The 16,226-nt window shown below is 38.3% G+C and overlaps 1 protein-coding gene across 1 annotated transcript in view; it reads right to left on the reverse strand.

Annotated features, from left to right (window-relative positions):
• The window catches only part of DOCK3 (dedicator of cytokinesis 3), a 682,478-nt gene that overhangs the window by 330,781 nt on the left and 335,471 nt on the right, over window positions 1-16,226 (reverse strand). Inside the window, exon 6 of the mRNA XM_025375707.1 lies at window positions 4,513-4,661. Coding sequence (XP_025231492.1) covers window positions 4,513-4,661 — 149 coding nt within the window. The remainder of the gene's footprint in view (window positions 1-4,512; window positions 4,662-16,226) is intronic.

A 16,226-nucleotide genomic window follows, 5' to 3' on the forward strand; every position in this document is an offset into this window, starting at 1 on the left:
CCCCAGAGGTGGAGTCTACAGAGACAGGCAGGTTTCCTTGAGCTGCTGTGAGCTCCACCCAGTTGGAGCTTCCCAGCAGCTTTGTTTACCTACTTAAGCCTCAGCAATGGCGAGCGCCCCTCCCCCAGCCTCGCTGCTGCCTTGCCGGTAGATCACAGACTGCTGTGCTAGCAATGAGGTAGGCTCCGTGGGCGTGGGACCCTCCCGGCCAGGTGTGGGATATGATCTCCTGGTGTGCCTGTTTGCTTAAAGCGCAATATTGGGGTGGGAGTTACCCGATTTTCCAGGTGTTGTGTGTCTCAGTTCCCCTGGCTAGGAAAAGGGATTCCCTTTCCCCTTGCGCTTCCCAGGTGAGGCGATGCCTCGCCCTGCTTCAGCTCTCGCTGGTCGGGCTGCAGCAGCTGACCAGCTCCGATCCTCCGGCACTCCCCAGTGAGATGAACCCAGTACCTCAGTTGAAAATGCAGAAATCACCGGTCTTCTGTGTCGCTCGCGCTGGGAGTTGGAGACTGGAGCTGTTCCTATTCGGCCATCTTGCTCCTATCCTTGGAAGTTCTAACTGAATGTTACTCAGATACACATCACAGGATATAACAGTATTCACACTTGCAGAACAGAACAAAGATCAAATAGCCTAACGACTAAAAATACTGGCCCAGGATGGAGTGCAGTGGCATGATCTCAGCTCACTGCAACCTCTGCCTCCTAGATTCACGCCATTCTCCTGCCTCAGCCTCTTGAGTAGCTGGGACTACAGGTGCCCACCATCATGCCCGGCCAATATTTTGTATTTTTAGTAGAGACGGGGTTTCACCGTGTTAGCCAAGGTGGTCTCCATCTCCTGACCTTGGCCTCCCAAAGTGCTGGGATTACAGGTGTGAGCCACCACGCCCAGCCAAGGCATAATAGCATTTCATTGTAACAGTGCATGAAGTGAGACCACGTACTTGCCACAGTGATGTAGACATATTTAATCAATACACTACTAATAACAAATAGTAGTTTGTGAAATAGAGTCTGAAAAGGCAGAGCTATAATGTCTGTGTAAGAGCTTAAAGACATAACGAGTTTAAAATCATATATTTAATTACATCAATTAAAACATTAAAACACATCTGGCAAACACTGATTCAACATGTTAATGTGCTAAACTTCAAGGTTTTATGGCATTTATAAAAGTGTGGTGGAACAAGAAGTGTGGAACTATCAGAATAAAATGGGAACAATGGTTATAGTCATCTGTTCTCAGCTTTTGTGTGGAACAGTCTATTTTACATAACCTAATGGTATAAAATGACTTTGTTTTTACAATATGCCATCTTTTCTTTCAAAATAGGAAGAAAAATTTTAAAAAAGTAAGCTCAAGGAGAAACCAGAAAGAAGAGTCCTATCAGTTTTGGTGCGACATGTTTTTTCCTTTCAATGATGACACACCTGCAAAGTTCTTATTTAGGTTTTTAAGTGACTATATTTTCCACTGAAGGAAAGGAGGAAACAAGAAAAAAAAGGAAGACAGGGGTGGAGGGAAAGAAGTGCAAGGGGAGGAAGAAAGGGGAAAAAAAGAAAGAAGACGGAAAGTAGGGAAGGGAGAAAAGGAGAAATAGGAAAGAGGGAGAAGAAAAGTAGGGAGGGGAGTGGAACTGTGTTTTTTACCTTTGCTTATTAAAATATGCATATACATACCCCTCCAACTCACAGACACACACACACACACACACACGTACACACATTTCATTGAGAAAAAGTTAGTCATGAAACTGGAATAGCCCTGTAATTTACTGGGAGGTATTTATAATGTTCTGAGCCTTTTTCCAGTACAATTTGAACTTGTTTCTAAGCTATCATCTATATATTTTCAGATTTGATTGCAAAATCAGATTGGCTTGTTTTTCAAGTTTCATAATAAAGAGGTATAGGTACTCATAGTTCTGAAATAATTCTATTTACTGGAATCTATAGTGGCAGTTAAACTGCAACATAATGAATTACACATTTATTAGTGTCAATTCTAAGTGTGACCAATTTGCTTGCCACACAGTAATGTTGTATTTGCAATTTCTGTATTCTTATCATTGACTTAAAAATAAAAACAGTGACATAATTTTATAACATAAAAATGTTTGCATTTGAAGAGGCAGAATCAGTAGCTATGCTGCACATCAACATACTGTATTTTACTAAATTTTTATTCCCCAAAGTTAGATTTAGAGAACACTGATCTATGGTACACCTAAATTCATGTTATATACTATTATAGAAGGTGGTCTGTGGTAGATGCCAAGCAATCCTACTAACAGTCATGAGAGGGTATAATTAAACAAAACAAACAAGGATAGAATGTTGTGGCTTCAAAAAGGTCACAAATAACCAATTTAGTGTTATATTTTCTCTTTTCTACTGACGAACAGTAAGAATTTGGGTGTGATCCACTGTTTATTAGATTCCATGTTTCCTCTTTCCTGATTTATTCTACTTTGCAGGAGCACATCCTCAAGTCCCTTCTTAAGAATGGGTCATGAGAGGTAACTTTTGTGCATCCCTGAACATCTAAAAATGGCTTTATGGCTTTGTGTCCCCTCTCACTTAATTAGATGGTTGGGTTTTTTAAAATAAAACTCTGGCTGGCAAATCATTTCCCTACAGAACTCTGAAGATATTATTTCATTATCTTCTAGCACCCAGTTAATGATAAAACTTTTGAGGACAGTATGATTCTTACACTTTTGTGAGAGGAACTATTTTTCTCTTTAAAACCCTTAAATAGTCTTCTCTTCATTCCTAGAATACTAAAGTATCTTAATGTGCCTCGCTGTGAGTTTTTTTTGTTTTGTTTTGTTTTCCCATTTATTATAAGCATCTGGTAGGGCCCTTTCAATCTTAAGATTCCTGTTTTTTTGGCTCTGACAAATTCTCTATTATTCCTTTAGAATTTCCTCTGTTCTTTTTCTGGAAGGCAAAATGTTTGATATTGGACCTCCCTGGGTAGAGCCTTTGTATTGAACTTCTTTCCTCATGTATTGCCTATATATTTGTTTTATTTTCCTAGAGATTACATAAAATTTATCTTCTCTGAGTATTTTATTTTGGAAATTACATTCTCCATTTCTTTTACATGGCATCTTATTCTACATAATAGATCTTCTAGATTCTATTTGAGGATATTAAAGTGTTTTTGTTTTGTTTTATTTTAAAGTACTTTATCAATCTCAATTTGCTCTGGGGACAGTTTACTTTCTTTGGGCACAGGTGTTTTGTTAATCTTCGTCTCTCTCTTTCCTGTAGAAGCGTTTCTTCAAACATCTGGTGATACTTGATTATCCATTCAAACTTAAAAGACAGCAGAAGAAATGCAGAGGTTTTTTGTACATGGGTAGGTGACTGGCAAGTTTCCCTTTCTGCTAAGTGGGAGCAATCTGCTCATTATACTTTAAAGTCCTTAAATGCCAGAATGTGGAGGGTTTTGCAAAGTCCCAGTTCACACCCCTGTTGCCCAGTTTTCCAAGAGGAAATACCTGGCCAGGCTTTCTGCTCATTGATTGGGGTAGACTGTTCCCTAGACACTCTTTTAAGCCAAACCCTTTACAAAGCTTCAAGACCTATCCCACCTTCCATGATTCTGGAAGCTGTGAGGCAGACTGACTCTCTCATTAACTAAGGTTTCCTCCACATATAATGGACTTACTCTGTCACTAATCTTTCATCTACTTTCCGGCTTCCAGAAATGGGCTCATAGATCTCATTTATTGGTGGACCCCTCCCAAAAAGGATAAGGAGCTAAAGACACACGTTTAAATATACTTAAGGCAATGCATATTTTAAGTAGAGGCAACCTGGTCACTTAAAAGTTCAGTGGACCCAATTTTAAGAGAATGAGACAAAAGCACCTGACATTTATATCAATTATAAAATTATATTATTATATCAATTATGGATATATCAATTATATCAATTGAAAATTATACCCTAACTTCCCATACCAAAGTCTTCAAATTGTACTTGGATGGCAATAGCAAATCATAGTCATTTCATAAATGCAAGACTATTACTGAATGACAAGGTAGTTAAAAATATTCTGAAGTACAAATGTAGACAGTTTCCATTTGTAGGTTATGCTCATTCGATTCATTGTATGGCTATGAAATGTAAAGGACACCAAATTCACATTTGAAGAAAGCAATAAAATTTTTTTAAGTGTATTCTGATTAGGAGGTATAGAATCAAGAAATCTGAGGTCAAAGAAATTTAACTTTATAGGATAATCTAGTCGTATTATTTACCTCTTCTTTCCAGAAGCAAAAACAGAGGCTGAAAGAGGTTCAGCAACTAGAACCAGTGAGTACCCTTTGCTAACTAGGACAAATAACTGTTCCTACCAAAAATGATAAAAGCTTAGTGAAGAATGTAACATCGTCTTCGAATCATTAAAGAGAAGCTTTGTATAGGTGCAAACTCCCTGAAGAGTGAGTTACCACAAGTGAAACTTAGAGATACCCAAACAATTTTCATACTTACTCATTACCCCAGTCCAGGCGCACGGTGATGTGCCGCTTAACCTCCCGCACCTGATCCTGAGTCAGGTGACCAGACAGTAGCTGCCTTCGCAGGTCAATAAGTTCATTCATCACATGGCGTAGTTTGTAGAAAAGATCTACTTTGTGTTTCTGAAAGGGCATTTTTGGTGTTGGATGAAATACAAGAGATATGGAAAAGGAATGAAAAGAAAAAGAGAAATAGTTAAACTGTGAATAGTGCTCATTTCTCTGAACCACTAAGGTAATATAAAGAGGAACTTAATTTTAAAGTCTGAAAGTCATTACCTCCTTCTATCCAAAAATCTCTACATAGTGACATCTAAGAAAGTAACATAATTGATCTGGATCATGCAAAAGTAGCATTTATCTCTACCACATCCTAGATTATTCACTTCTTTAGGAAATCAAAGTTACTAAACTTAGAACAGAATGTTACACAGGAGCCCAGAGCTGTTTTCCCTCATAGAAATTGCAGTTCACATAAAAGCAAAAATTTCAACCATCCAGCAATAACTCTGGTTTCTCCAGGAGGGATATCCAAGTTGGGAGAGGAAGAATCATTCGCCCTATTTTGAAGCAACTGAAGTTTCAATATAAAGCCACAGTCCCTGGAGTGAAATTCACTCCTGATTTCTAGGCCTCATCTAATTTTCTAATTATCTTTTCTAAACAGTGTGTCGTTCCCCGACTCCCTTTGGTGTAACAGATTTCCAGTCTTTTCCGTTTAATAAAAATTGTCACCTTTGTAAGAGTTAAACGGAAACATCTTAACAAACTTAATTATGGACATTATAGTGGTTTTTAACCTTAAAAGTAGAAAAATGTGTCATGAGAACAGATGCTTCAGAAAAAAGATGTACTTAAAAATAACGTATGATTTTAAAAACTCAAGTCCTATTTGCTGATATGTGAAATCTTGATTTTAGAATCTTTTGGTTTCCGTATAATTAAAATTCTTCGGATGTAACCGATCTATAAATAATGCTTCTGAAGGCAGATTAAGATGTTAGTAGAATATCTGTATGAGATTTACCCTAAAAAAGATGTTTGCCAAAATAAGCCCAAGTCAAAGAAGCTATAAATAAAATTAGCTACAAAGCAAATCACAAAACAGTAGAATCAGCCAGTGTTTTGAGGTGGCAGTGACCTTATAAAGAAAGCATTTAGAATATCACACTACTTAGAAATCATCTAATGTGACTTTTTTCTATTAAGAGACAGGATCTCACTCTGTCTCCCAGGCTGGAGTGCAGTAATATAATCATAGCTCACTGCAGTCTCCATCTCCTGGGCTTGAGCAATATCCCAATTCAGTCTCCTGAATGGCTGGGATTACAGGCCTGGCTAATGTTTTTTGTTTGGTTGGTTGGTTGGTTTTTTTTTTTTTTTTTTTTTGAGATAGGGTATTGACAAGTTGCCCAGGCTGATCTCAAACTCTCAGGCCTAAGTAATCCTCCTGCCTCAGCCCCCTAAAATGCTGGGATTAGAGGCATGAGCCACCATGCCCGGCCCCATTAGACTTTTAAAGATCCATCTTAAAGAGAAATTATTTTAAACTAGAAGATGTTAGGAATCATACACTCTAACTTCTCCTTTCTTTAACCGATGAAGAAAAGTTAAGCATCCTGATGGTACACAATGCTGGCAAAAGGTGAGAACTCACAAATTCCTGCCAGCTCAAAAATCAGCAAAGCCTAAGCAAACTATATCATCTGGAAAACTGGAATCTTGAAGATTAAGCAATAAAGGCAATGTGATATTTGTTTCCAACACAAACATTTCTTATTGATAAAACAAAGTCACCTGTTTAAGTATAAAACAGAAAGTTTGAATTATTTTTTCCCATCAAAGCCTATATGATAGTCCATTGCATGTATACATCCACAAGCATTCATTCATTCATCCAATTAACAGATGCTTGTGCAGCACCTGCTGAGTTCTAACACCTTGTTGCAATCAAAAGTCTCTGCTCTCATGGCACTTTCGTTCTAGAGAGTAGGCAATAGGCAAATCATTAATGATGGTAATAAATTATAAAAAAAAATCGAGTGGCCAAGGGTAGGCTGGTTGGGGAATTGGGGAAGGTACTGCTTTAGGTGGAGTTGTCAGGGAAAGACTTTTTGGGAGCTGAATTTTGAGAATACAACTGAATGAAGTAAGGTGGCAACATTTAAGGAAACTGGGGACTTTTTCAGGCATAAGAAACAAGTGTAAAGGCCTTGAGGTGGAAGTCAACGTGGCATGTTCAGGAAGAACAGGGTAAGTGTGTCTTGAGCGAAGTGAACAAAGGGAAGAACGATGACACAGAGAGGCGCAGGGACCAGGTTAAACGGAGATTTTGTAAACCACCTTTAGGGCTTTGGCTTTTATTCTAAGCAAGATGGGAAGTCACTGGAGATTTGGAGAAGAAGAGTGATGTGTAAGTCTTGAAAGCATCACGCTTGAGTGCTCTATTGAAGATAAACCATAAAAAGGCAAAGAGGAAGGCAGGGATTCTAGTCAGGAGGCTATTTAGTGCAACAATTTACAGCATAACAGCTGCTTGGATGAAGGTAAGAATGCTGATATTAAGAAGGGCTTGGAGTTTTGACATGTTTTGTAGGTAGAGGTGTCAGAATTTGCTGATAGACTAGATGTGGGTTATGAACACAGTATCATTTGTGAAAACTAATTAAAAGTAATGTGGGGTGGGTGGGTGTGTGTGTGGGTGTATGTGTGTGTGTGGTTTTTTTTTCTAGCCGAGTCTAATGAAGTATCACTCTTGTTTTGTGGCCTGGAAAGCATGTCTGGAAGAAGGAAACTAAGTTTAATTTTGGACATGCTAAGTCCGACATTGATTTCCAACATTCAGAGGTTAGGAAAGTGAGAAGTATTTAGCAGAGGAAACCAAAAAGGAGTAAGCAGTGAGGTGAGAGGAAAAGCAGGAGAGTATGTGTCATGAAAGCCAAATGAAAATTGGATTTTAAGGAGGACTTTGTCAAGTGCATTGGCGGGCGGTTAAATAAATATGAACTTAGAATTGGCCAGGGGATTTGGCATTGTGGTGGCTGTCACTGACCTCTACAGGAACAGTTTCAATGAAATTGTTGGAGTGAGTTTGAGTGAGACGGTGAGAGGAAGAAGTGGAGAAAGAGCACAGACAACTCTTTTGAAGAATCTGCAGTAACTAAAAGCAGAGAAATGAGGTAACAGAATGTGACTGTGTGGTTAAGAAAGGGTTTTTTAAAGATTTGACAAAATTTCAAACTAAATTTTGAAGGGAGTAATCTAGTAGAGGGAGAAAATGTGATGATGCAGCTGTTAAATCCTTGAGTAGACATGAAGAGATGGATCCTGGGGAAAAAAAGGGAGGGTTTGATTTAGGTAAGAGGCTTGATACTCTGTGTCACCTATTTCCTCACAGAGAGGAAAGATACAGAATATGGGTAGTGAAACAGGTAGCTGGTAGATCTGGTAATAAGAGAACTAAAATTTTTCTCTGACTGCTTTATTCCCAGAGAAATAAAAAGCAACATCATAAGCTGGGAGTGAATAGAGTGGGAAGGGGTACTTGAGATTTGAGAATAGAGGAAACAATATAAAACCACTTATGGAGTGGTAAATCGAATTGACCGGAAAGTTAGTTTCATTGCTAGGTAGTTTTGAGATTTGTGAAAACTAATTAAAAGTAATGTGGGGTGTGTGTGTGTGGTTTTTTTTTCTAGCCAAGTCTAATGAAGTATACTGATAATGAGGCATCATGTGTATTCATGTACATGTGTGCTATGGTCCAAATGTCTGTGTTTCCCCCTCAACAAATTCATACGTTGAAATCCCAACCCTCAAGGAAATGGTATTAGGAGGTGAAACTATTTGGGAGATGATTAGGTCATAAAGGCCAAGCCCTCATGAATGGGATTAGTGCCCTTATAAAATAGGCCCAAAGGCATTATCCTAAGAAAATTAATGCAGAAACAGAAAAACAAACACCGAATGTTCTCATTTACAAGTGGGAGCTAAACACTGGGCACTCATGAACATAAAGACAACAGCAACAGACACTGGGGACTATTAGAGGTGGGGAGAGGGTAAAGTGCAAGGGTTGAAAAAATTACCTGTTAGGTACTATGTTCACTACCTGTGCAAGGGGATTATTCGTATCCCAAATGTCAGAATCATGCAATATACCCATGTAACAAACCTACACATGTACCCCCGGATCTACAAGAAAAGTTAAAATGATTTTATACATATATACATATATATGTAATGATTTTATACATACATATGTAATTATTTTATACATATATATGTATACACACAAATTTCCTATTAATATTGAATTAAATATTTGTATTTGTTACCTTAAAAAATAAAATAGGCCCAAGGGGAAGGTTTTTTCATCCCTTCTCCCACGTGAAGCCATAGCAAGAAGGTGCAAACTATGAGGAAGTGGACCCCCACCAGACACTGAATCTGCCAATTCCTTGATCCTGGACTTCTAGGCCTCCAGAAATGTGATAAATAAACTTCTGTTGCTTATAGACTGCTCAACTTAGAAAATTTTGTTATAGCAGCCCAACAAACTAACATGGCATATATGTATTATCTATGTGAATATTAATGCATATACATATACATATACACACATAATATATACATAAATGCACAATACACATATACAATATCTATGCCACATATGCACACATACAGTATCTATGCAAGAATATACAAATGCAGTTTTTTAAGACATTGTACATGTTTCTTTTTAATCAAGAGCTTCACAGATTGCATTTTCCAAAGACAACTACAATATCTCCCATGCCAAGTGGTCTTTTGCAATAATGTCACTTTGATACTCTTCCAGCATGACATGGAGTCTATTTCTCCACAGTTTTGAATCTGGGCAGGCCCTGAGAATGCTCTGACCAACAGACATGGCAGCAGTGAGCTAGGCCAGTTCTCAGCCTTTAACTAATCTGGCTGCTTCTGATTCCTGCGTTTTGGAATGCATGTTCTTGGCAGCTGGGGCCATAAGTAAGGAGTTTCAATGGTGTGAGTGAGCAGTCTTGAATACTTAGCCCCATTGAGCCTTCAGAGGACTACAGCCCCTACCAATATTCAACTGCAACAGAATGAGAAATCCTAAATGAAAAGTGCACAACTGAGTTCACTATATCCAGAAAAGAATGAAAAATAAAGTTATTTTAAGCCACTAAGCTTTGGATGGTTTGTTATGTAGGTAATTGAAACAATTACACATTTTTTTACAATAGAAAATCAGCTGTTTCCAAATACATGAAGATGAAATTACTTGCCCTACACCAATTGTGTAAAGATGCACAAAGAATGAAATGGATTAAGTAAAGCAGCACTGTTATTATAACCAATGTGGTGTTAATTTCTTTTTCCAGGTCAACCTAATGACCTCTCTGACCAGAGACCCTAGTAGCAGAGGCTCCACCAACACTGCTCCGACACCACACTGTGTTCTTGGGTTTGTTAGCATAAGACAGTATATATCACTCAAGGTGAGCAATCTGGGTGACTAGCACGAGAGCATACATTCACCTAGAATCATTTGATGCCACAAAACAGCTAAATACCTCACTCAGAATAAACAATCCTTTTCTACTTAGAGACCTGTTCCTCAGTGGATTAAAATAACAGTATAATTAGGTTGGCACTACAGGTTTTGTTTTCTGGCACAATCATCCCTATTTCCTGTCACCGCTAAAATAAAAAGAAAATTCCATGAGGAGGAGGTTGGGCAGAAGAAACCTGTATAGCTCATCTTAGCAACACATCCAGCCTCTCCAAAAACTCTACAGGCTAGTATTTGTCAAGATCAGTCACAGATTATTTGGAAAGTACACTGAACAGTCACTAGAAACCATAAATTTAGAATGATTAAACTACTTTACAAACACACGCCAAGTACAATTTGCCTCATTGTTGTGAAACAATCCCTGGAGCTCTGCAGAAAACAAGAATACGTTTTAGTGCTTGTGTTTTAAAGATAATTTTTGCTAAATTATTTTTAACCCAGTATGGAAAGAAAGGTTATGCCACAGTGATGCCTCTAAGTCAGTAAATGAGCAAAGTTGTAGGGCATTCACCAGAAAGTATATTACCTTTATTTTAAAACTACATGTGCTTAAAGACCAATTAATATAAACTAACACAGCATCATAAAAATCTAATTAAAGAAAAATGACATCAGAAATACTGCTCTCCTCAAAGAGAATAGTGTCCTGCCATGAGTACTAAAAACTTTATATCAAAATCAATTTAATGGAAGCTAAACATTGCATTTAAATTTCAAGTTGCTGTGGGAAGATTACCAGATCTCCCCTATTTTACATCTTCTTTTTGAATATTCCTTTATTTATACATAAGTAGATGGGTTTTTCCTCACTTTCTTTTTAACAAATTAACCACTAAGAACTTGAGTTTATTCAAAACTCCCAAAACAGCATTCTTTTTTCATTACTACTAATAATCAAGTCTCTTCTCATGAAGTAACCTCTAATCCTATTCTAAATGTTTTCTTATATTCCGAAACTCAACCCAATATAATGAAAAAATTTCTAGACTGCAGTAGTTGGAACCCTAATGACCTTTATGTCAAAAATACCTTTAAACGGCCGGGCACGGTGGCTCACACCTGTAATCCCAGCACTCTGGGAGGCTAAGGCGGGTGGATCACAAGGTCAGGAGATCGAGATCATCCTGGCTAACACTGTGAAACCCTGTCTCTACTAAAAATACAAAAAATTAGCCAGGCGTGGTGGCGGGTGCCTGTAGTCCCAGCTACTCAGGAGGCTGAGGCAGGAGAATGGCACGAACCTGGGAGGCAGAGCTTGCAGTGAGCAGAGATCGCACCACTGCACTCCAGCCCGAGGCACAGAGCAAGACTCCATCTCAAAAGATAGATAGATAGATAGATAGACAGACAGACAGACAGACAGATAGATAGATAAATATTTTTAAAAATATCTTTAAATCCAGGAATCTAAATTTTCATTTTAGGGTTGCCGAACAACATAGAAACTGAGTAAAAAAGAGACATTTTTGTGAAACAAAACAGTACTTAAACCAAAACTAATTTACACTGACTTTCAAGCACATATTTTCAACAAATGAAAACACAAAGAAACAATATGAAAATTCTTTTTCTCTTCACTAATATGAGGAAGTACCTATACAATATCTATTTCCTTGGCACACACATCTAACTCCTCCACATCTCAAGGGCCACGATGTCATCCTCACTCTACCCCCAGCCCAAATACATCCTCCATTATAGAGTTGATATTCCAAATAACAAACAGCATTATAGCTCTATTCCTCTCTTACAACACACATATTTGCAGAAGAGCTAAGATTTGTAAAAATCTTTCTATTCCACAGAGCAGATCTTCATAAGAAAGGAACAACACCAAAGGTAGAAAGGTACAAAAAATATTAGAGATATGAAAATGGAGGCTGTAGTTGCTGAAGTCATCCATTCATGGATGGACAGATGCCAAGTGAAGGGCATCCATTCACAATACTGAACAAGGTAGACTTACCTAACAGTGGGCAGTAAACAGCTGAGGCGTTCTCAGGCTCACAGTCATTCCTACTACACAGGATAGATCAAATCTCTACTTAAAGTCAGTCCTTAATGTGTCCATAGGCATCTCTTCTTAGGGAGATGAATAAAAAGCCAGCCTCAATCTTTCCCATGTACAACTACCCACTCTACCAAACATTAAAGGTGAAAGCTGGAAAGCAGAGGACTTGTCAAAGAATAGAAAACTAAAAAGCCCTAAGAGTAGGGTGGAGGAAGGCAAGTGAGGAGGGTGGGAAATAGGGAAGAAATCAGTAAGACACAGCAAGCGTCTTACTTCTGGAAGTACCAGAAACCTCTGAAGCCTAGAAGTATTATCAGAAACCTCTGACGTATTATCAGAAACTTCTGAAGAAACCTAGAAGTAAACCTATTATCAGAAACCTAGAAGTATTATCAGAAACCTCTGAAGCCTAGAAGTATTATCCCCCTTTACCCCCAACCCCTGCCCACTGCCCTTTTCACATCGAGCTCCCCAAATGTTAACAACCAGGCTGATACCTTCATATGAAAAAGAACAGAGAAGATTCCTCTTTAGGAAAACTCAGCCCAGGGGAAAAGATCCAGAAATATTGACAGCTGCTCTACCTTTTCCCATGAAAAGCCAAGCCCTATTCTAATCCCTCTAAAGTAATGTTCACCAATTGATAAATACTAGCCCAATTCACAGAGCTTTCTGTCAACATTTTAATGTCTCATTCTTAAATATGAATGGACAAAGAACACCATATAATAAGGAAGGCTTCCAACATGAAGGGAACAAAACAATCAGAAAAATAGATATTGGAGGAAACAGACATAATGACAAGAACAAAAGAAAATTTCAAAGAAACAATAATATTTTATAAGACCATAGAAATTATAGCACATCCATCCAAAGAAGAATAGGGCATAATAAAGGGGCATAACACCCAAAACCCAAACGGGCTTTTGGAAGTTAAAAGCAGGGTAGTTGTAATTTAATATTAAAAAAACAGTAAAATAATAAAACACAAAATTGAGGAATCCTGCCTGAAAGTAGAATGAAAAGGTAATGCAATCCAATAGATAAATGGGAGACAAAATGTAAGAAAATTAGTGAATCATTTGAAGATGTTCAATTCTAATCAAAGGGTTCCAGGAAGAGAGGACTGTGAAAACAAAGAGGAGGGAAGTATCGAAAAATGAAATACAAATAAAATGTCCCAGAATTGAAAGAAATTAGCTTTTAGGCTAAAAGAATTGGCTGATTAGCCAGAATTACCAATGAAAAAAATCTAACTACATCAAATCATTGTAAAATTTCAGAACACTGGGGCAAAGAGATAATACTAAATTTTTCATAAAAAACAACTTGTCAATAAAAGGATCAGGAACTAGAAGGGCATTGGGACAGGACATGGAACATCTCAACAACACTGGAAGCTAGAAAATAATGAACCAATGCTTTTAAAATTCTTCATCTTATTTGTAACAAAGAAGTATATATCCAGCCAAACTATCAATCAAAGGTAAGGGTAAGCTAACACATTTTAAATATGTAAAACCTCAGAAATAAAAATTCTCCCACACACTTTTCTTTTTTTTTTTTTTTTTCCAGGAAGCTATGGGGAAAGTGCTTCACCAAATGAGGAAGTTAACCGTTAACCAAGAATTAAAGCAACACTGACTTAACCTAAGAGACAAAGGGACCTAGGAGAGAAGCGAAGAAAATTCTCAGGTTAGAGTAACAAAGAGGGTGGCAGGGTCCATGCAGGATATAATTGAGAAAAAAAATTCAACTGATAAAATACCTGAAGTTCTTGAACCTAGTCAAAGATTTTCATTTATGCCACAAGATTGAAACATAGAAAACAGAGGAAATAAAGCAAATTAAAAAGGAGAAACAATTATTAACTATAAGAAAAACAAAGTTACACAAGAAAGGAAATGTAACCTTAATTCACTATATGTGAAGTGGCTACACAGACACAGTAACAACTAAACACTGGTTCAAAACATGGTGATACAGCCGGGCATGGTGGCTCATGCCTGTAATCCCAGCACTTCAGGAGGCTGAGGCAGGTGGATCACAAGGTCAGGAGATCGAGACCATCCTGGCTAACATGGTGAAACCCCATCTCCAGTAAATATACAAAAAATTAGCTGGGAGTGGTGGCGGGTGCCTGTAGTCCCAGCTACTCGGGAGGCTGAGGCAGGAGAATGGCATGAGCAGAGATGGCACCACTGCACTCCAGCCTGGGGGACAGAGTGAGACTCTGCCAGACAGGGGAAAAAAAATAGTGATACAACTAGTTTGGAAGTACTGAAAGGGTAAAAGTATGTATCTAGGGACAAGAGCATTCGGAGCTTAATTCCTATCTTCTATAATAAGGAGATCACTGAACTATAACTTAAATAGAAAAATCAAGATATACATTAAAATAACTATTTAAAAATGTAAAATACCAGAAGAAACAGCTAAAAGGGCTTAAAAAATGTGGAGTGACAATCAGGAATGGGGAGAAATAGGGCCAGGAATTTAAAGCTATTTGTTCAATACCAAGTAGTCTGTAATATATGACTTAAAAATCCATATATACATATATCTTTGACTTTTTTAAAAGATGAAACTGAGTAATTCTTACTATAAAAGGCCCTCCTCCATCCTCCACCCCAATTGGGTTGCTATGGGTCACAAAGTTAAGCAGAGTCTCAATTTAGCCCTCACTGCTATTTATTACTTTAAATAAATAGAACCAGCCAAATCTACACTAGTGCAATGATCCCTCTCAGAATCAACACAAAAGCTAGACCATTTATACATCTCATTCCTAGAGTGGATGAGAAATGACACACATTTCACAGCAAAAGAATGCTCTAGGGAAAGCTCTCTTGATTACATATAGCATCTGTCCCTTCACAGCTTTCACATTGGTGACAGTACATACAAGGCAGAAATGATAGTAGCTACCCTGCCAACCAAGCCCCTACAAGATCTGAGTCTCCCTGCTAAGGCAAAGAAAGGAAAAAAGTGGAAGGTGCACACTGGCATGCAAACTCTAGAGATGCAGCAGGCTCAGTCCTTTCACACGAAAAGAGCTGAAATTCCAAGGGCATCCAGGAATTCTCTATTAAAGGCATTATGTTGCGTTAACTCCTACCTCTAGTTTAGTCCATTCATTCATTCATTTTTTAGACAGGGTCTTGCTCCGTTGCCTAGGTTGGAATACAGTGGCACAATCATGGCTCACTGCAGTCTTTACTTCCCAGGCTCCAGTGATGCTGCCACCTTGGCCTCACGAGTCGCTGGCACTATAGGCATACCATGCCCAGCTAAATTTTTGTATTTTATAGAAACAAGGTCTTGCCATGTTGCCCAGGCTTGTCTTGAACTCCCAGGTTCAAGCGATCCACCCGCCTTGGTCTTTTAAAGTGCTAGGATTACAGGCATGAGCCACTGCACCCAGCCTATTCTAGTCTTTTTAAATGACTGTCTTACCTCGTGAAAAAAGAAAGCTGAGAACTTCAAACAAACCTGTGAAATTTATCCAGATCATTTCCTGCCTTCCTACTACTCATCCTTTCTCTGGAGTTTCATAATTCTTTAATATAAAGATAATAGAGCATAGTGGGTGATATAGTTCAAATGCCCCCTCCAAATCTCATGTTGAGATGTAATCCCTACCATTGGAGGTGAGGACTAGTGGCAGGTGTCTGGATCATGGGGTGTAGCCCTCATGAATGGCTTAGTCCCATCCCCTTGGTGATGAGTGAGTTCATGTAAGATCTGATTGTTTAAAAGTGTATGGCACCTCTCCCACCACCTTCCTCCCACTCTTGCCATGTGATGTGTCTGCTCCCATTTTGCCTTCTGACACGAGTAAAAGCTCCTTGAGGCCTCCTCAGAAACTGAGCAAATACAAGGCCATGCTCGTACACCCTGCAGAACTGTGAACCAATTAAACTTCTTTCTTTATAAATTACCCAATCTCAGACATTCCTTTACAGCAACGCAAGAATGGCCTAACACAGTGGGAAAGGGTATTGGCTTTAGAGTCAGAATGGTTGGTTTTCTATCCCAACTCTGCCAACTACAGTACCTTAGGCAAATTTACTAACTACTTGTGTGCCTCAATTGG

Source organism: Theropithecus gelada, chromosome 2 (genome assembly GCF_003255815.1).
Source record: "Theropithecus gelada isolate Dixy chromosome 2, Tgel_1.0, whole genome shotgun sequence".
NCBI lineage: Eukaryota > Metazoa > Chordata > Mammalia > Primates > Cercopithecidae > Theropithecus > Theropithecus gelada.